The sequence below is a fragment of the Pteronotus mesoamericanus genome, unplaced genomic scaffold (genome assembly GCF_021234165.1).
Source record: "Pteronotus mesoamericanus isolate MK-2021 breed Mesoamerican mustached bat unplaced genomic scaffold, CSHL_Meso_final contig_269, whole genome shotgun sequence".
Taxonomy (NCBI): Eukaryota; Metazoa; Chordata; class Mammalia; order Chiroptera; family Mormoopidae; genus Pteronotus; species Pteronotus mesoamericanus.
In genome coordinates this window covers 115,908-135,877 of record NW_026555114.1, presented here as the reverse complement: position 1 = coordinate 135,877, position 19,970 = coordinate 115,908, and the positions used below count along the sequence as shown (strand labels likewise).

Here is a 19,970-nt window from a genome sequence, read left to right as displayed (position 1 = left end):
CACCCCCTGCTTCTTGGTGGCTCATGTCTCCTGAATCCTAGTCCAGGGTCCCTCATCCCAGCTGCCCAGTGCAGTAAAGGGCCATCGGGATGATCGTCAGCCCTTCAAAGGCCCCTTGCTCCATCCAGCCTGGTGATGGCCAGCTGTGACTATACATCTAGATCTCTTGAAACTTCACATGCCTGACTCTACCCGTGATTCTAAAAGGTGTGAGTGGGGACACCATGGGTATTTTCAATGAGCTCCCCCTATACCTTTTATGTAGCCTAGGAAGGAGATTTGAGAACCCAAGATCTTGCCAATACTTGGGTTTCATTATGATATCTCAAATGACAAGCAGGTTCATGAAAAGGAGGCCACTTCCAGGGAGAAACTGCAAACCACCCGCTGGTCAAGAACCCAGGGAAATCCAAAGCTCTCTCTCCTCTCAGTGCCCTGAGGGGTCCTGAGTCAGCCCAATAGCACCTTCCTTGCCAGGCACTGCGTTTGGCACCGGGCACGTTTTATCATATTTAAGCCTAACAACAGCCCTAAGGAGATAGGTATCATGATCCCTGTTTTACAGATAAAGAAACTGAGGCTCAAAAAGGCTGAGTCACTTGTCGGAGACCACATCACCGGATAGCGACAGAAACACAATTCAAGCCCAAGTTTGTTTTGTGTGCTACCCCTTGCTACCCAGACATACTCTGAGTCTGAATGTGGTCCTGACGTGGGACTGCCAGATATCACCTTGACTTGGGGGATGAAGACACCCTTTGGGAAAGTCATTAATTACTAAAGATTGTCTGCATGGTGTTCCTCCAACTTGGGAAGGACCTGCCCAGTACTTGTCCTGAGAAACTTGGCTCTGGACCTCCTGAAAGCGTTAGAGAGACGAGCCTCACTGCGGACTCCTCAGGGCCGAACTCACGTGGGTACACTTTTGTGGGGGCTGCTGAAGCCAGAGCAGAGGCAATGGAAAGGCATCTTAAGCAGATGCATGTTCACAGGTTGAGGGAAGCAGCTTCCAGAAAATCAGCCCTCAGGAATGAGGCCACCCGCGCTCACTGCAGGGATTGCGCCCGCCCTCCCCTTCTTACCGCTCATTGCCTGAAGTTTGAGGGAGCTTCCCTAAGAACAAAGAACATTAAGTTTTTCAGATTTGGCCTCCCCCAGGAAAGTACCAAACCCCACTCCACCCCCACTTTGCAGGTTACCAGGGCCAATTACTAACAAGCAGAGTATTCACACCTCCTTTAATTACAGGACAAAAATGCCCTATTAGGTATAGAAAATTCAGTGTCGTCTTATGAACGTGACCTCCTGCTACATGTTCATGAGCCTGCTGCACACTGCCCTCCCGCCCCCGCCCCTGCCCCCAACACAAACCTTGGTGCTTCCCAGCTTCCTCTCACTGTTTGGTGTATTTGTACTAAATTCCCATGACACTGGAAATGCCTATGGATGGCACAGAGCAGTCCTTACTGGAAGAATGAAGCCAGTCTGAGTCTGCTGCAAACATCAGGGTGAGAATCTGGTTAAACAATGCTCAAATTCTCTAAAAAGCAGGATTAAAAGAAACCTCCAAGAGGAAAAGAGGGAGAAACTAAAAGCAAACAAGGCTCTGCAAGGAATGGTAAGAGCTACCATTTATGGGAGTCTGTTACCTCCAGGGTATTTTACCTATATCCTCATTGAACCTTTCCAGTACCTGCATGAGTGGGTGTCCCCACTTTACGCATGGAGGAACTGAGGCTCAGAGACTCCAGACACTTGCCCAGGTTCACCAGCTAATCAGCAGTCAAGTGGAGGTTGGAATTCAGACCTGCTTCTCTTGCCCATGATTTTGTTGCTATGCCTACTAGATTTATAAAAGGATTTCCAGAAAGTATTTTCAGTGTATGTTAAGCATCGGGGATGCTGGTGTTTGGGCATCTATGACACAGCCTGCACACTGGGATTTTTAGAAGATCCCCAGTAGATTTTCAAGTGCAAGAAGGTTTGGGAACCATTGTCCTGGAGCGTGGGTCAGCAAACTGGGGTCCACAGGCCACAGCAGCCTGTTTTTATATGATCCATGAACTCAGAATGTTTGGGAAAAATCAAGAGAAGAATATTTTGTTTTCTGTGAAAATTATAAAAAATTCACCTTTCAGTCCCCAGAAATAATGTGTTTTTTTCTGGCAAATAGCCATGTGCATTCATTTACAAATAGCCCCTGGCTACTTTTACTTTTTTATAAAGCCAGAGTTGAGAAGAGACAGTATGGCCTGAAACACCTAAAATATTTACTACCAGAAAAACTTTGTAAACCTCTATAGTAGAGCTCTTGTGAACAGCTAGAGTGATAGCCACAACTGAATGCTTCATTTGATTTTACTGGGGAGCTATATTTAATATATATGTATTTCCCTTTTTCCCATTTGTGCTTGTACTTCTTTGACAAGTGGGCAGAGGCATAAGGCCAGATCTTGTGCCTTCTCATCAAGCAATTAGCTTCAAAGACCCTTGCACCAATTTCTGCCTCTCTCTGCACCTTCAGTGTTTAATTCTCTCCAAGTTCCTGTCAGTTCCCATCAAACCTTCAACAAATAGATTCCAAGGGCACTTCTCCCATTACCTGCAGGCCAGGGCTCTGTGCTTGCAAGCAGCTTCCTTCCTCCTCAGAGCTAACTGGAGGCAACAAGGAGTCCTTGAATCATCCAAGGGTCCTTCAGGGGGATTAAGCATAGCCGACAGGCTGCTTCCAGTGATAGGACTCCAGTATCTCCTGCCCGCTTTGTGCAGAGACTGGGAGCCCGCCAGCCCAGCAGCCAGTTTCTTTGTATGCAGGGCAGGGTTGGTTCCCTATCAGGGGGAGGTTGCCAGTAGAACGCTCTGAAGGCCAGGCCTCTTAATCTCATTAATATCCTGATTGTCTTCCCCAATCTCGTGGCAGCCCATGGGGGTGATACCGCAAGATAAAATGACCTTCAAATTTAACAGATCAAATGGCAGTCAGATAAAGTCCCTACGAAGGAGAACATTGGGGCCACGTCCACCACTGAATTCCAAGTCAGTATAAAGGGGTGTTTCCTCAAACAGAAGGAGTTTCAAGGCAGGATTTGTTTCTCTTCTGAACTGAAATAATCTGCTACTTAGGGACGATGGGGCTTATTTACTATGGTGACATTTGCTGCCTGAGATGAATATTTTTACAATAGCCCTCATAAACCCCCTCCCCTGTCTGCTGCACAGGGAGGGGGTGGAGCTCCAGAGGTGAGCCGAGGTGCCTGCACTGTCTAAGAAGCCTCATTAAGCTGTTAAGACATTTAGTGCCCCAGACAGTGCTGACTGCAAGGGCAGTTCAAATCCCCATCCATATGGGGATGGGGTCATGAAAGAGGGGGCTTTGATTTCTTTCCTGGACAGGGCACGGAATCCACCTCGGTCAGGGGCAACAGTTGGGCAGGGGGAAGCAGTAAAATAACCAGACTGAGAGACCCCCACCTGTACCCCACCTCCTTGGCCAGGCTCTCCCAAAGCCTCTTTGTCATTCAGAGGGGAGCAGTAAAAATGTGGGAGAAGAGGCACTAGGAGGGAGGGGGAGAGAGGGGGGGAGAGAGAGAGAGAGAGAGAGAGTTGGTTTCCATGACTGAAAAAATCTTACCATCTATATAAAGCAAAGAGAGATGGACAGTGTAAAATGGCTTAAAACCTGTCTCTGCCACTTACTAACTATATGAGCTTGGTCAAGTTACTTAGATTCTAAACATTTTACCTTCCTTGATTGTAAAATGGGGATAAGGATACAGATGGCTTCTACCTGTCAAGGTTGTTGTCAGGATTAAAGATGATGCATATAGGTGTTCAGCCCAGGGCCTGGTACCCAGAAAGTGCTCAACCAACACTAGCTGTTACGATGACCCCCCTTCATTACAACCCCTGCCACTTTTGAGATTTCCTTGGGTCCTGTGGATTTCAGCATCAAGAAACACAATACAACCACACAGATATCCCAGCCCAGGGTTTGGTTTGTCTGAGACCCAGGGTTAGATTCCTGTGGGTGACTTGGGAGATGTGAAAGGGGATGGGGAGGGGGCAGGATGTCCTGGTTTTCAAGCTCTGAGCTGACCATCAGGGCAACCAAGTCCCCTGGGCTTGGAGAGGGGACTAGATTTCAGAGGGAGGGAGGAGTAAGCAGCCACAGAAATGAACAACTCCTCTTAGGTAAAGCAGCATGGTTCAGGGCAGCTGAAAGTCACCCTGGAAGGGCTTTTGCTCACCTCTGTGCTTCCCTTTCTTTCCAGGGAAACGAGCCCTGATCTCTATCTGGCAAGACGATACAAAAGTGAGGAGCTGATGTGTGGGGGGAATGAAGGCTGATGAAGACCTTCTGCTCCCCCCTTGCTGTCGCAAGGAGGCTGGGCGATTTGCTGGAGGTGGCTGGGAGAGTTTGCTGCAGACTCGAGCAAAGGGTGCAGTGAGCAAGGCCACCACAGATCATGCAGCCAGGTCCCACGGCGTGGGCCAAGACTAGCCCAGCTTCCATCCCATGCCAACTTCCTCCTCCTCCTGGAGCCGATCAATACAAGCACCAGTCTCCAACCAGTCCTTTTCCTTGCCACAGCCCTGCTCTCTGACCTTTTGGGGGCCTTTCTCTTGATTCCGCTCGAGAATGGAGGTAGGGGCTATCACTCCGGGCCTGCTCAATGGCTTCAGAATGGGCTGTCATGGGGCATATAACCAGGGACAGCTCCTGCTGGCAAGAGTTGGAATGAGGGGGGATGCAGATAAAGGCTTTCCCGGCTGAAGATAAATGGCTGCCTACAGCCTGCTACAGTAACTCCAAGCCCCGAAGAGCAAACAAAGGGTGCCCCTGTGACACTCCCTGGAAAGATGAAGGCCCATCAGCGGCAGCCAGGCTGGTTCAAAGCCCCAACTTAATTGTCAATTAAGCATGCATAAGGGACACAAAGCCATGACAACCCTGGGCTGCATGCTGATGTGTGATTGTAAAGCCGGGAGGGGCAACGCTGAAAACAGCTGATTCTGCTGACAGTGTGTTTGTAGGGCACCTTGTAACCAATCAGCCGCTGACAGAGGCAAAGTGCTCCTCCTGCCACTCCTATTGTGCGGGACATTCCAGGACCAGGGTCACACTGTGGTCATCGTGGGCAAGTGGGCCACAACGTGCTAAGCGTGGCTGGGAGGGAAGGGACTCAGCTAGCAAAGGGATGCTCTCCTCTCCAGGAAGAGGCTTTAAGAGGAAGATTTGTTGCTTAGGTGCCTTCCGTCCTCCTGGCTCAGCCGCTGGTGTTTGGAAGGGAGGGAGAGAAGGGAGCGTGGGGGGGCGGATTGGGGCCCTATCTCCCTGGCTCAGCCACACAGGTCGTCAGTGCTGACTCCGGATGTTGGTTTCTCCTCTGCCGCCACGGAGCTGTTTTTGTGTTCAGCATCCAGTCACATTTTGGGCCTGGTTAGAGACCAAGGGACCCTACCTTTGTCATGGAAACCATGATGGGAAGTGCACCATGAGGATCCCTGGGCTCCAGCCTGCTGCCTGTGAAGCCCCAGGTGCTTTCCCTAGGAGCCTCGTCACAGCGCCTGGGCTGCGGGCCCTGGCAGCCCGAGCAGGGATCGAGCCTCACATCCTGCGCCCCAGGCACAGCCCAACGGCCGCCTACGCCTCCAGGCCCAGGGCCAGGACACATCTCACTGCCTCTTAGGAATACGACCCCGGTGTGTGAAATTTAAAAGGCAATAGCTCTGTTGCCTGTCATTTTTTCCACTGCCACTTGTATAGTCCTCTGTAATAATAAGAATAATGATAATGACAGTAGTTATGGATTATTGGGAAAGATGGTGTTTACACATTTTCTCATTTAACCTTCACATGGACCCTAAGAGGTAGGTACTATTTCTCCATTTTACAGACAGGAACGTCAGACTCAGAGAAGTTATGTGAATTGGCCTCATTATAGTTAGAGGAATTAACCTGGTTGTTTAGAACCAGGATTCAAAACTAAGTCCAGAGAATCCAGTTCCTGGGTGCGGACAGGGACTAACTTGATCAACCCTGAGTGAAAACTGACGCAGATAGAAAGGCAGCCAATAGAAAAAACAAAACAAACAAACAAACAAACAAAAAGCCCAGTGTCCAAAAATTATGGCTCTATAAATAACAGTCTGCCCCTAGAAAGATGCATGAAGCCCCCAAAGATGACCTCAATCCCCAGCTGGTTGGGGGGACTCCACGGTGGCATGATGTCTTCCAACTAGAAAATAAGTTCACAAGGGCGGGGACATGTGTCTTCTCATCACTAGCATGGTGTCGGGACTCGGTATATACGGCGTGCGAATCAGCAGGCCTCAGTTTCCTTCCTCAAAATCCCTCCCAATCTAACATCCTATGATTTCTAAGAGGGCCAAGACTCCTGCGGACCGCACAGAACCTACTTCCAGGGGGACGTGCCTTCTCAGACGGATCCGGGGGTCTCCGGGCCCCGCTGCCGCCCCTGCAGCCCCAGCTCTCTGCGCCTCCTGTCAGTGCACGGAATGCCTAAGCGAACGGCGGCTCCGTGGTGACCTCACCGCAACCCCAGCTTGTCAGAAAGCTGCTGGGCCTTTGTTTGGCTTGCAGGCTCCCTGACTTTGGTGTGGAGATCACAAGTCCCTGCACAATAGCCATTGTCTTCTCAATAATGCCCCTTGCCCCAGCCACGCCCCCTGCAGCTCCCAGATCCAGCTCCAAGGATCACTGCGGGCAGCAAGTGCTCCAGCGCTGCTCGGTGCCGGCCACCAGCCATTTGCCGCTGTCCTCTGAACCTGCTTTGAATTTCCATGAAGGGGCTATGTTATTCCAATCAAGCCAGTGCTTGTCTGGGGGCTTCGCTGCCTCTCAAGAATAACCCAAACTTTCTCCCCATGCGGCTGAGCTCTTCCCTTCAGTGGGAGCTGGGTCCAGAGAAGCTCCAAGCCTGGCCCGGACAGTTGCAGGCTCCCAGAGACCCTTGAAGAGGTCATGCTATGTGAGGATGCAGTGTGGAACAAATGCTTGGATACCACCCAGCTGGTAGCTCTGAGCCTGCATCTCCCACGCCACACAACACTTTGGTCAGCCCCAGATCTTGGGCGTCTCCCAGCAGAAGGGCAACCAGCAGGCAAGGGGAGAAATAGGTTTCAGAACCACCTCCAGGTTAGAAACAGTGCTGGGCTCTCCTTTCACAAGACCTATCCCAGAGCAGGCAGGGGACCACAACACACTTTGTCTATACAGCCACCAAAAGGGCCTTAGTTAGCACACTCTTTCTGGGAAGGCAGCTTTCCTGGAAGAACTGAACCCCAGGGGAGAAGTGCTCACCCCAGCATATGCCTGACACAGCTCCCAGCATTTAGGGGTGCTTTTCCACAATGAAGACGTGGGATTCCATCCTGACAAGCTCACGCCCCACAGCGTAGGCATCCTAATCCAGGCTGGGGCCTGGCACACAGAAACAGAGTCACACACAGTACTCAGTCGGTTTTGGCCAACTCATCACTGCAAAGTGACTGACTCCACCCTAACTCTGGCAGAGCACAGATGCCAACGAGCAGAGGCCACCCACAGTGTGGCCCTTCCCCAGAAGTCCCTGGGCTCCTCCTGCTGGAGCTGAACAGAGCCTTGATGTGAGATACGGACAGGCGACCGCTCCATCTGTCATTTGGACCTGGCACACCAACCAGGTAGCCTTCTCAGTCCAATCAGATGGCAGCACTGACCTGCTGAGTCAGCAGCCATGGTGGGAGAAGGAAGGGGCCCAAAGAAGAACAGGGCGAAGGGCTCCCTGGGGGCTGAGCAAGGACCTGGAGGAAACCTGACCACAGGCACACATTGTTTTCATGAGAACATTCTAGTAACAGGAGGGGGCCAGGCCTTGGGTTACCCCAAAGCAGTCTGTCCTCTGAAAAATTTTGAGCCAGCTGAGACCCCTGGGAGAAGCAGGCTGGTCACGTGGTCAAGGAGCGGGGTCCAGGGCCTGCTTACCTGACAGCTTGTTGGGAGGAGAGGCGCTGGGCTGGTGGTGGGGGGAGCCGTGAGAGAGCAGGGGGTTCAGGCTGTGCGTCTGGTTGGAGCTGTAGGCGTCCATGGCCAGCTTCTGCCGGAAGGCCTCCTCTTTCCTGCGGTTTGCAAACCAGTTGTAGACACGGACCTCAGTGACCAGGTTGGAGCCCAGGCCATGGGCTTTGGAGGGAGAGACGCCTCGCTGCAAACATTCTGCCCTGAGAATGGATAAAGGGGAGATGGTGAGCGAGGGTAGCTAGGGGGCGGCTGGCTGTGCTTGGCCCCAAACACATAATCACAGTGGTTTTGGTTAGGAGTGTGAAGGGACCTAGGAGAGAGTGGGAGCCTGGGAAAAAGCCTGTCCAGAGAAAAAGTCGCTTGTGTAGCTCTCTGATAGGAAGGCTGGAATGGGGCTGAGCACAGGTACCAAGCAAGGTCTGTTGCCTGGAAGCCAGGGGCTTAGCCTCTGATGTGGCTCCAGGGAGAGAAGGGCAAGCTGGGGAATGGCAATGCAGGGGGAAGGTCCAGGCTGGGCTTCCTGACATTGCGATTCTTCCTACCCTACAAAAAGCAAAGTCCTTGGTTGGCTGGTTGAGTCCCTTCCTAGCACTCTTAAGAAATGCTGGTCTTTTGGGGTTTGTACCCAAAGGGTACCAGGGAAGCCAGATCCCTTATTTTCACCGCAGGAGTCCCACCAAAGGGCAGGCTGGGTTATATACAGGAGTGCATGCAGAGAGGGCTGGGCTCTAGTCTTATCTTTGCTGATGAACCCCCAATTCCAGGTATGAGAGAGATTCTTAGATGCCACGGGATGCTGTCAGGGGGACAGAGCACAGCCTGAGGACTCTATGACACGCATAGCTGATTGCTTTGCGTTCCTACTTTCTGGCTTGACCTCCCTCACCCCATCCTTCCCTTGCCAGAGCCAGTCCAGCCACAGAGAGAGCGAGAGAGCCATAGGCCTTGGCCAGTGCCAAGAGCAGAATTCTAAGAAAGCCACTGTTGGAGTCAGGGAAGATGGGGCAGAAATGAAGCAAAAAGATATTTCAAGGATTTATAATAGTTTTCTTTAAAATTACATGTATGGGTAGAGTGGACTGAATAGATCCAGTGAATTCTAGCTCTCCTGCCAAGTTTCCTTTTGGATCAGTGCATGCATGTACAATTGGTTGAGGACAGAGCCAGTCCGTGGCTGATGGACAGTTTTTCCCTGGTCTATATGAAGGTAAAACACATGATTCCCACCTCACTAGCATCATATATCAGACCAGGACTCTCCAGAGTATCTTACCTGGATTAAGAGTTCACAGGGGTAGTCCCAGGATAAAAGATTCCATGGTTAACAAGCAATTCAACAAAGCTAAGTGGGTTGCTTAACTGCAAGACTTCTCAGAGCCTTTATGACTCCCTAAGGAGAAGCATGTACATGATGTTCCTCAAATTTATTTATTAATGACTTGAAATTATAGTTCTGTGGAACATACTTTGGGAAACCCTAACTGAGCCACGCTTATCTGGGTACGGAGTGTCTCAGTGTCCCAGGACTGAGGAGTGGATCTTGGGTCCACGAGCTTGCCCGCCTGCTCGAGTGGGCTTCTGGTGGTGTTACCTGTTGCACTCCTCCACTAAGGCCTCCCTCTCTTCCTTGCTGGGGTTCTTTTGCCGGTCGTAGGCCTGGTACAAGATTTGCTGGGATGCGGGCCCCCATTTGAACCGGTTGCGACGCATCTTCTTGTTGGGGGGCTCAGAGCAGGCATCATCGGACTGCCCAGGCCCCTGGCTCTGTTGGCTGAACTCTGGAAAGAGAAACAGCAGCTGATCCTGACTGCTTTTGTCTGTCATATTTCCAGAACTCTGGACTGTCTGGTTGAATTCTGAAAAAAGAGAAAGGAGTAGATTTGATAGGGTCTATAGCCTTCACTTGGCAGACAGACAGACAAACAAAAACATTTGTATTCCTCTCCCCTGAGCCTTGTGACCTACTGATACTGTACGAGAGGACACAGAGGGGAGGCTCACGACAGGCCCCTCGCTGCCCACTTCAGTTTACGCCACCAAAACCACCCCGTTCCTTTCTCTGAAGGAGCCCAAAGGTGGCCAAGCATTGTTTTAAGAGCAATTTATTATTACTTTTTTCCATTGGCTCACTGGCCTCAGACATGAAGCAACACTCTGTATCTTGAAACCTTATATTTTGATGTTAAGGGAATGAACTCAACCAAGTCTCAGGCCTCGGGAGAAACCGCTCAGAGGTACAATTTGCAGCTAGACAAAATATTCAAAGGCTGAACATAGCTCTCCCCACCCCTTCTCTCTCCTCACATATCCTATGTATCTACATTATAATGTTATGCTCTTAGAAAAACCCGAAATCCAAGGCTTTGACCAGAGCTTTGAAATAAATACAACCTGAGCTTTGTATTGGAAAGAGAAAAAGTTCTTTAAATATCAGGCATAATTTCAAAGGCAATGGTGGGTGTGTGGCCAGGGGTCCATTTATGAGGAAAAGGTCTTACAGACCCATCTACGCATTTGAAAGATGGCAAATGCAGAACATGGCAAACGTGGGACTCTTCGAGGAACGACATATAATAGGTTAGAGAAAAAATAAATGCAGATGGAATTATGCTTCCTGTCTGTCCAATTCCCAGGATCCAAGCATATCATGATTCTTAATACATTGTGGTTGAAAGAATGAAAAAAAAAAGAAAAGAAAAGAAAAGAAAAGGTGACATCTTGCTCTGTGGTGATACTCTAGCCTACAAGGTTTAAGTCAGATTTGATATTTACTTATGGAAGAAGAGAGCTTTCTTGTTCTCTTCCTTACATCTACATGACGCAGGATTTGTTGGGGTGATTGATTCCATTTCACAAATGAATAAGCAGAGGCCAAACACCCTGCTCAGCAAGGACACGTAACAAATTCATTTCCTAACTCCTGGTCCCCATGTTCTGGATCTTGATGTTTTTCTGTCTTGGTTCCTGAAGTCACTCCCACAGGTCTCAGAGACAACTGGATCCAAAATCTTCAAGGTTCAAAGTCAGGCCACTATTTAATGCTTGAATCCCCTCAACCACACCCTACCACCTAGTCCTCCATTCTATACACACCCAACAGCGGGAAACGTACTACCAATCTAGGGATTAATTTCCATTTTGGTCCATCACAAGGAGCAGTGGGCCCCTGATGCTCCTGGACGTAGGACCCCAGCTTCAGGTGATATTTGGCTCTGTTTAGCCAGTTGTTGACTGGCCAAGTCAATAAGCAATCTCCCTGGCTGATGAACTGAACATGTCACTGGGGCTTTTTATTTGGGTCCCATCCACTTTGGATGATTCTCAGGCCACTTAGGGCTCTGTTTCCACTGGCTCCCAACAATTCCTTTAGATACCTTAGGAGAGTTTCTGCCAAATTTATTGGTAGAAGGTCAGTGACTCAATGGGATAATGTAGATCCCCAGCAAAGTAAAATCCCTGGTCTCTCAGCTTCCCCATCTGAGCAATGGGACTGGGTAAAAACCGAAGGAGCCCTAAATATCTTTAGAACATGTACCTCTAGTCAGGATGATGATGATGATCCAAATTCCTATGGAAGTTATACTTTTCAAAGGCTTTCACTCCTCCTATACCATTTGGTCTCACAGGAGCAATCTAAGTGCAGCTACTTTAGGGACAATTAATCAGAGGGGCAGAGAGAAGTTCCCTGCTCAGAGGGGGTCTGTCTCAGAGGAGTGTCTTCTCTCCTCCCTGTGGCTCTCTGGAATCACCATGAATAATAGCCAAAGCCAATATGGGTAAGTCCAAGGACCCAGGATCAATCTGAGGTTCTTCACTTGATGTGAAAGGATGTAATAAAAGTTAACATGTATTGAACCATTTCTATGGTGAGGTATGGAGCAAAGTTACCTAAACGTGTTCCATCATGTAATTCTCACAACCTCTTCATTCAACAAGTATTGCTATCTCCATCTTACAGATAAAAAAAACACACACCACAAACTGAGGTTCAGGCTGGTTAAGTGACCTTCTCAAAGTCACCTGGACATGGGGCAAGAAGCCAGGATGCAAACTCAGCCTGTAGACTGTATGGCTCCTAACCAGCAGCCTTGGACTTCTCGCTGAAAACAAAACACAAATGATACACCTACAAAACCTTCAAATCTGACTTATGTGAAGGTAACAAAACTGAATGCTGAAGTTTCATCTGTGGTGGGTAAGAAACACACTCATAAGCACCCACTGTGTGGGGGCTGCCTGTCTGTCAGCTGCCCTTGAGGACGCAGGAGTCTGCGTGCTGTTCAGAACCCAGGGTGTGCCGGGACCAGCCAGGATGACTTGCCTGTAGGTGCCCAGAAACATCTAGGCTCTGTCTACCTCAGGAACTTGGCCCTAGCCTCTCCATTTTTGAGGAATTAGGCTTCCCCATGTGCTCTAGCCACCACCTTCTAGATTACATCCTTCTAGATTAATTGGGTGGTGGCGGGTGAGGGAGGGGTTAAGAAGAGAAAGAAGATATTCACTGCTGATAAAGATTAACTTGGAGAAGTTGGGTTCAGTAGCCTCTTTACAGGCTCAGAAGCTGGCTTGGACAAGGAGATTCTATGTGCATAGAAGGGCCCGTGAATATTACTTCAAGAAAATTTGTTATCAAGTAATACCTTTTTAAAATTCTCCCCTCTCTTTCTCCTTCCTCCTATCCCATTAACTGTGTCTCTCTCTTATTTATCTCATGTCCTGATTTTTATCCCATGATTGTGTGTTATATTCATCCATCAGACTTTGGCTCAAATGTCACCTCCTCTAGGAAGCCCTCCATGATGTCTCCGGGCAACTTAGCAATTCCTCTGATGTCCCTTGTACATACCTTTATAATGGCCTTTAGAAATCAGTTGTCATTATTTATTCAAATATTTCATCCCTTCATTAGGTTGTAAGTCTCTAGAGAAAAGGACCTGTGTATCCCATAGCCCAGCACAGTGCTTGGCACCTAACAAGAGCTCATATAATATTTACAGAATGAACCAATGTTTCTTAAGCTCTTAAGCTTTATGTATCATTTGATTTTGAATCATAATAATTTTTTTAAAAATCCCTTGCAGAGGTTATCATAAGTTTTTGTGAAATGTGCCTTCTCAACAATCTTGAGAAATTTTCTGGGACATCTTGTCTTCTTAGAAGCTTTCAAGCTGGCCTTTCTTGCCGCCTTCTACTTTCTGAAGGAACTCCCATTGAACACAGAGCTCAAACTAAAAATGTCACATGGAAATTGGATGCCGATAATGGACTTTTCAGGAATTACAGAGAGTTGCTTCGTGTCAGAAACCCAAATTCTTACAGACCTACTCACCACAGACGGTGGATCAACCCAGAGCCCCTTCCCCAACACAGCAAAGAGTTCTTACTTTGCTGCTTCTAATCTATCCATTTAATGCTTCTAACAAAAGACTAAACAAGCACGATACGAAACGAATGCCTAAAAAAACCTTTCCTTCCATTATGAAGGCCTTTCCAGCCCCCAGACATTGAGACAATAAATACTGAAACAATCACTTTGGAGACAGAAATTGTATGACAGAAATTAAGAGTGATTTTAAAAAGTGGCTAACCAGTGACAGGGGAAAAAAAACCCAACCCAGAAAGGGATGAAAACTCTTATCTTGACAACGACAAAGAAACCCACAAAATTTTCCTAAGAAAAGGGTGGGATCAAAATAATTAAAGTATAATGTTAAAAGTCTACTTTCCCAGAATTAAAAACAGTATGTCATTCATACTCTGTTCATTCAAATGAAGTCCAAACTTTCCTAGAGTTCAAAGAAAAATCTTTTGGTATTCCTGAGTGAAAGAAATCCTGGGACAGAAAGGAGATTGGGGGGTGAGAATGAGAATGACAAGAATTGCTTGGTCAGAGTTCCAAAGGCAGACACTTTCACTGTGTCCTGCCTTAGCCAGAAGCACCTTCTTCATTAGACAGGGTCACCAGCTGAGGCCCCCGAACTCTACAAATTTTGTTAAATGTGAATAGCACCTTAAATTGTTTCAGAATTCAGTCACCCCCGCCCCACACACACACATCCCCCCACCTCCACAAATAACAGGGTCAGGTTGTGAATATATGTATATATATAAATTTTCTCTATGTTTTAAATAATTTTTTTCCAGAGGCGAGAAAAGTAAGAGTAATAATGATCAATATTATTGATCACTATGAAATGTCTTCTTTGGGACCTCTAATCCGTGATCATGTGTCGGGGGAGCTGCTTTGCTTACTTTAAGGATGATATTCCACTGTTACACACTTAGTTTCAAAGAGAAAGATGTTGGAAGCAGGAACCAAAAAATTCAAGGTACATTGCACATCCTGATGGACTTGTCAAAACAACTGGCTGGGTAGTAAGGGACCATAGAAGAAGAAAATGATATAAACTAATCCATCATACAGCAACTATTAGGGCCAGATCCACCTGCCAGCTTCCCTATATTTACCAAGTGCTGCTCAGGCTTTCCTGATGAAGGGAAAACTGAGGTATCCCACAGGGGTCAGAGTTAGGGCAAAGGTCACTCCAGGTTGAGGCAGAGGCGGGATTAAAACACTTACGTCGGAGGATCTCCCGTTGCTTTCGGACGTACCAGGTGTACAGGGCAGCACGCTTCTGGGTCTTCATAGGAGTGCCCTTGTTGAGATGCTGTGAGAGGTGTGACTGGTTCAGACCCGTGACATCGACCACCTCCCTCTGGGGGATGTTGTGTTGCTGCATGTAGCCCTTGATCATTTTGGCGGCTCTCCAAGGGTCCTCGCTAGACAGATAAACAGATGTTAGGGTTCTGGTAGAAGATGCATGGGGAGAAATAGTCTCTTTCTATGGGTTTTACATAAACTCTGTGCAAAGCTCTGATTTTCACCTATTTCTTCACCTGTCTAAACTAAAACCTTGGGAGAGATGGGAAGCCAAAATAGAACCTAGATAGTGCTATATGAAAGTTTCTATATACTATACTCCCTCCCTTTCTTCTGAAATTAGAAGAGGAAAAATGAAGATGACTTCCTGCCTTTGGGTTTAGGAAAACACTAACAGCACTCTCTTGTTAAGCAGAAAGAAAACAGTCCATTTTATTTGTTTTCCTTCATTTTCCTAAGATGTGAGAGATTGAAAAGGCAGGAGTCCCATTGGAACGTGGAGACACCATTAGCTTGGGGCTGGGTTGGCTGATCCTACACGAATGGGGGCAGCATCAGTTTCTAAATTTATGATGATCTCACCCACATTATTTTCCTTCTGAATTGGTGTCTCAGTTTCTTGTCTTATTAAATAGGAGTAAAACACACATGTCTACCTCCTGAGATGCAAAGAGGATTCTTAGACAAATGTTAAATGTTTTTCAGAATTTTAGGAAAGTTTTAAGAAGTACAATAACATTCTTTCCTGAGCCTGAAAAATCATTCCATTGAGGCAAGCAGGTAAATTTAAAAAAAGAAAAAAGAAAAGAAAGAAAGAATTCACGACAGCCACAGCTCCAAAATAAAACCTAATGGGGACAAATACTTTCAATTTCTAAATAGGTACTAATGATCCCCAATGCCTTGTTTTCCTGTGTTACTCCATTTCTGCTCTGATAGGGTAAGAGTATCTGAAAGGCAAGTTTTCTCCTAAGTTTTAAGCTTGAGATAAGAATTTGCTTATATTTTTCATTTCTCATAAACACGGCTGTGCAAAAAAAAAAAAAAAAAAAACAGATCCTTTAGAACATGTTGATGCCTTTGAATTGTATTTATTTAAAATGTTTCCAACTTTGTTGATATCTTTTCTTGCTTGTTGAATAGGTGACTTAATATCAGGGGTACCATTTAGAAGAAAAAATTAAATAATATACCATATAGAAAAAAGCGTTAAGAAGCAATACACCCACCTATACTATTTGTTTAATGTAGCTACATATTTAACTTTAAAAAAACCCTCAGCATCTCTTTACTGTACATTGATACATACAGTAAATAGCCCAAGAGAACATGAAAAAAAAATGAAGGGAAAAATTAGTTTCAGATAAAACAATAAAAAACGGTGTAAAACAGAGGTGAAAACAGAGTGTTGCAGATTAAACAACCAGTTTATTTCTAAACTGTGCCTATAACATGTCAAATAGAATAAATTTTGTTTAGTGAATGAAAACTCTGTAATTAGTTAATTACAGATTAACTGATATCTGTAATTAAACAGATATTTTGTAAGTATTTGAATATCTGATAATTTCAGCAGTTCTTTGATATTAAATTTGTGAGAAGAGATATTTTGAGAAATGCAAGTTTTTAAGATTAACTTATAAGTTAACGAATTTCTCAAGAATTTAAAAAGGTACTTCCAAGTAATGCAAGAAAATCAAGTCACAAGACCAACAAAAAAGGGGAGCGAGAGAATGTGGTACAGTTTCAAACACAGAGAAGTCACCTCTAGTAAGAGAAAAATAATGTAACATTTTGGACATATCTGTGTAAACACCAGAGATCATTTGAAAGCTTATTTATGGAGAATATTTCCACAGATATTTTTAGGGTAGAAAAACACTTTCAACAGATAGAAACGTCTAAAGTTAGAAAAAGTATTTGCATTTTAAAAGTTAATACTGCATTAACAGATTCTTCGGCTATATTTGTTTTGCTTAATTTTTTTTTACCTGTGTTCTAATAAACCTAGCAAAATATTATAAAATTCTAAGAGCTAAGGGTTCTGTGGAAAGAGTGAGTGAGCTCAACAACTGAGAAGGTTTAAAAAGGGGGGGCAGGCAGGAAACCCTCATTCACTACAGCAAACTTTTCAATCCGCATTCAAGGACTGGGGTTGGGGATAAGATGGCGTAGTTATACCTTTACAGCTCTCTGACCCCAGAGTTTACATATATTCACCAGGAAGAGCCCGAAGAACTGGTTACTGTTTAAAATTCGAAAATCTACCTCACGTTTAGTCTTCCCAACCCCGGGACGTACACGGACCAGGAGAAGCGCACGCGCGGCCATTGTGCTCCGAGCGCAGGTGTCAAATGCTCGACCTGGGCGCGGCAGGCACCGTCGGCGCGGCAGGCACCGTCGGCCCGGCGCACTCTTTTTCAAACAATACCTTCGCAGCCCACGAGCAGAGACGCCCTGAGCCCCGGCACAGCCTCCATTCCGGCTTCTTAGAAAAGAGCCAACTCTCCAACACCACCGGTGCGCCCGCCTGGAGGCGGGCGAGGGAGGCCAGCTTTGCCCGGAGCCGGGGGCCGGCAGCACGCAGTCCTCGACCTTCCTTTCTCTTCTAGAAGGTGCGTTCAAGCGCTCCAAAAAGTGACTTTTCCTGTTCTTTTCTTTCTGCCTTAGGGGAACTGAGTGGGCAAAAGTGCAGTGCTTGTGCCTGGCGCTCAGGAGCCGACTGTGCAGCGACCTGGGAACCGTTAGCAATTTCTTGAAAAATTACTTTAATAAAGTCCAATCACTCCCAAGGGTGGGGGAGGGAAGGCAGCACCAGCTTGGAAAGGGGACAAAAACCTTGGGGTCTGTCCTGTTTCTTCACCCCGGCGAGGGTCTCGAGCCCCTCTCCTTGCTCTCCGCCCGGCTGGAGCTGGGGCTTTGCTGAGGGCCGAAGGCTGAGCTCCGGGATCTGGGCCGGGCTGTCCACCCGCCGGGCCTGCAAGTGCGAGCCGCCTGGGCGCTGAGCCGGGGGTCTTGGCCAGGGCGCCCCGAAGCACCTGCGTGCGCGCTGGAAGCGGCGAACAACCCCGCGTCTGCGTGTTGATTTCCTGTCCCCTCTAAGCCGCGTTTACAACTTCACCAATGAATAACCCGCCTCTCTTTTCAACCTAATCACGACTCTTTGTGTATCTTTCTGTTGATGATTTATAGGAATAAATTAATAACACCCTAACTCCACGTGCTGCAGTTTGTGTTACATCTGTGCTGCGTCCAGCCCGGCGCGGGGCTGGATGCGGAGGGGCACCGTCGGTCACCCCGGGTTTCCCAGATCCCCCAAGAGATGGGCTAGAAAGTGGGCGCCTGGGGCTGAGCGGATAGGCCTAGGCCCCGTGGACCCCGATGGCAGGTGGCGGGAGCTCGGTTAGTTCGCCAGGCCCTGGTCAACCTGCGGGCCACCCTGGCGCCCCGGCGGCTCCTTCCGCTCCTTCCCACCCCTCTCACCTTCCTGCACACGAACCCCGGAGCTGGAAAGACCGCCAACGACGCTGGGGAGCAACGAGGGAAGAACCTTATACCAACGAATTGTAGCGACGTACTTTTGGGAGAAAAATCTTTAAGTCCCCTGATTGCCTTTGCTAGAGAGTAAGCCGCCGGGTCCCCAGACAGCAGATTCAAATGCAAGGTCATACACCATTCCAAACCGCCGCTGCGAGCTTGCAACTGAGGCTGCCCGGGTTCGGGACGCCACTTTGGTCCAGGCCCTGCCTTGAAACCGCGGCACTGAAGTATCCGAGGCCGCGCGAAGGGCTCGGTCCTAAAGCAAAGTTATCGGGAGCGACGCGCAGCCTAAGGGAACCTCTCGGCTCCTTTAATAATTAGTAATCAGCTGTCAAAGCCCTAAGCCGGTCTGCTAGGCCCAGCCAACGATCCCGAACCGGGAGCTAGACCGCAGGCCACCCCGGTTACGCCGGGGTGTCAGCGGCGAAATCCGGAAACGCCCTCCTTTCTCAGGTGGCGGCCAGATCGCGGCACACTGGGGTTTGAGCTGCATTTGCCCCTCGCTGGCTTAGAGATGTGGTTTCTTTTGCCCCGTGCGGGTCCACCCTGACTCTACAATAATCAAACACTTTCCTTTGCAAATCTAAACCGGTTTGGGAGATTCTGGATAATCCTAGGGCCTTGCACGGGCGCTGCAGATGGGAGTGCCCACCTGAGAGCTCGCGCCCCAGATCCCGGCCCAGGTGCCGCCTATCCCTCTGCAAGGAACAGCAGGACGCTGTGCCGCAGGACCGCCTGCGTTTTCCCGGGCTGGAGGAATGCCTGGCCTGAGACTTGGGCGACCCAAGCGAGCAGAAAAACCGCCGCTGTGTCACTGCACCCACTCGCAACTTCGGTCGCGTGGGCAAACCTCCAGGCAAAGGGCTCCCCAGCTCGGGTTCTTCCAGGCCGGGCTCCAGCTCCGCCGGGAGGGCCCCTCGGGCCCCCGAAACACTATTCTGGGCAGCGGAAGATGAAGCCTCAGGACTCTGAGCCGCGCCGCGGAGAGATTGGGAGGGGTCCAGGTGTCGGGGAAAGAAGCGAGCGCCCCCCGGGGGACTGCTCTGGTGGGAACCAGGCACGGCGAGAGTGGTCGGGCGCAGAGTCGCTCAGGCTCAAGGCCCGGGGCTCCAGGGGTCGGGCGCGTACTCCCCACCTCGGTCCGCACCTACCTGAGCATCCGGTCCACCTCCGCCCGCTGCTCCACCGCCTCCTCGGTGTTGAGCGATTGCAGCTCCTTGAGGATGGGAGGGGTGTCATAGTCGTCCCCGTCTTCGGAGCCCTCGTCCCCGGACAAGCGGCCCTTGGCGTGACCGTTCGTGAGAGTGTGGAAGACCGGCTTGGTGTCGGGTTCGGCCCCGCTCCCGGGGGACAAGGGCAGTGTCTCTAGCTTCACCCCGAAACTCGGGGACGGCAGCAACTCTTCCAAGGCCTGGACCAACACCTCCTTGGTGACTCCGGAGCTCAGCAGGGCGCTCAGAAGTTCTTGCTGGAGCGACGTTAGCTTGGACACCATTTTCCAAGGACAGAAAAATAAGAGGGTGTGTGGGTGCCAGAGAAGAGGGTGGTGGGGAGTTTCACAAGCGGACCCCAAGTCCGGGAAGCCCCCCACCCTTCAGCCTCCAGACACCTGTTACTCCCTGGGGTCCCGGAGTCTCCTCCGAGAAGTCAGAAAACTTCTAACTGGCCATGATCGCCACCATTAGGCCATATAAGATATGCAAATCAGTGGGAAGGGCCCGGCTTTCGGCAAGATGCAAATGATCA

The 19,970-nt window shown here is 48.8% G+C and overlaps 1 protein-coding gene across 5 annotated transcripts in view; it reads right to left on the bottom strand.

Annotated features, from left to right (window-relative positions):
* Window positions 1-19,760, bottom strand: part of HNF1B (HNF1 homeobox B) — a 51,478-nt gene extending 31,718 nt beyond the window's left edge. For 3 of the 5 annotated variants that reach the window (XM_054574801.1, XM_054574802.1, XM_054574805.1), the window contains exons 1-4: window positions 19,376-19,760; window positions 14,604-14,803; window positions 9,615-9,879; window positions 7,988-8,223 (exon numbers count right to left, since the gene is read on the bottom strand). In XM_054574801.1, the coding sequence (XP_054430776.1) occupies window positions 7,988-8,223; window positions 9,615-9,879; window positions 14,604-14,803; window positions 19,376-19,719 (1,045 nt within the window). In that variant the 5' untranslated portion in view covers window positions 19,720-19,760. The remainder of the gene's footprint in view (window positions 1-7,987; window positions 8,224-9,614; window positions 9,880-14,603; window positions 14,804-19,375) is intronic. The other 2 variants (XM_054574803.1, XM_054574804.1) reach the window with 1 other exon arrangement.
* Between the last annotated feature and the right edge of the window lie 210 nt (window positions 19,761-19,970).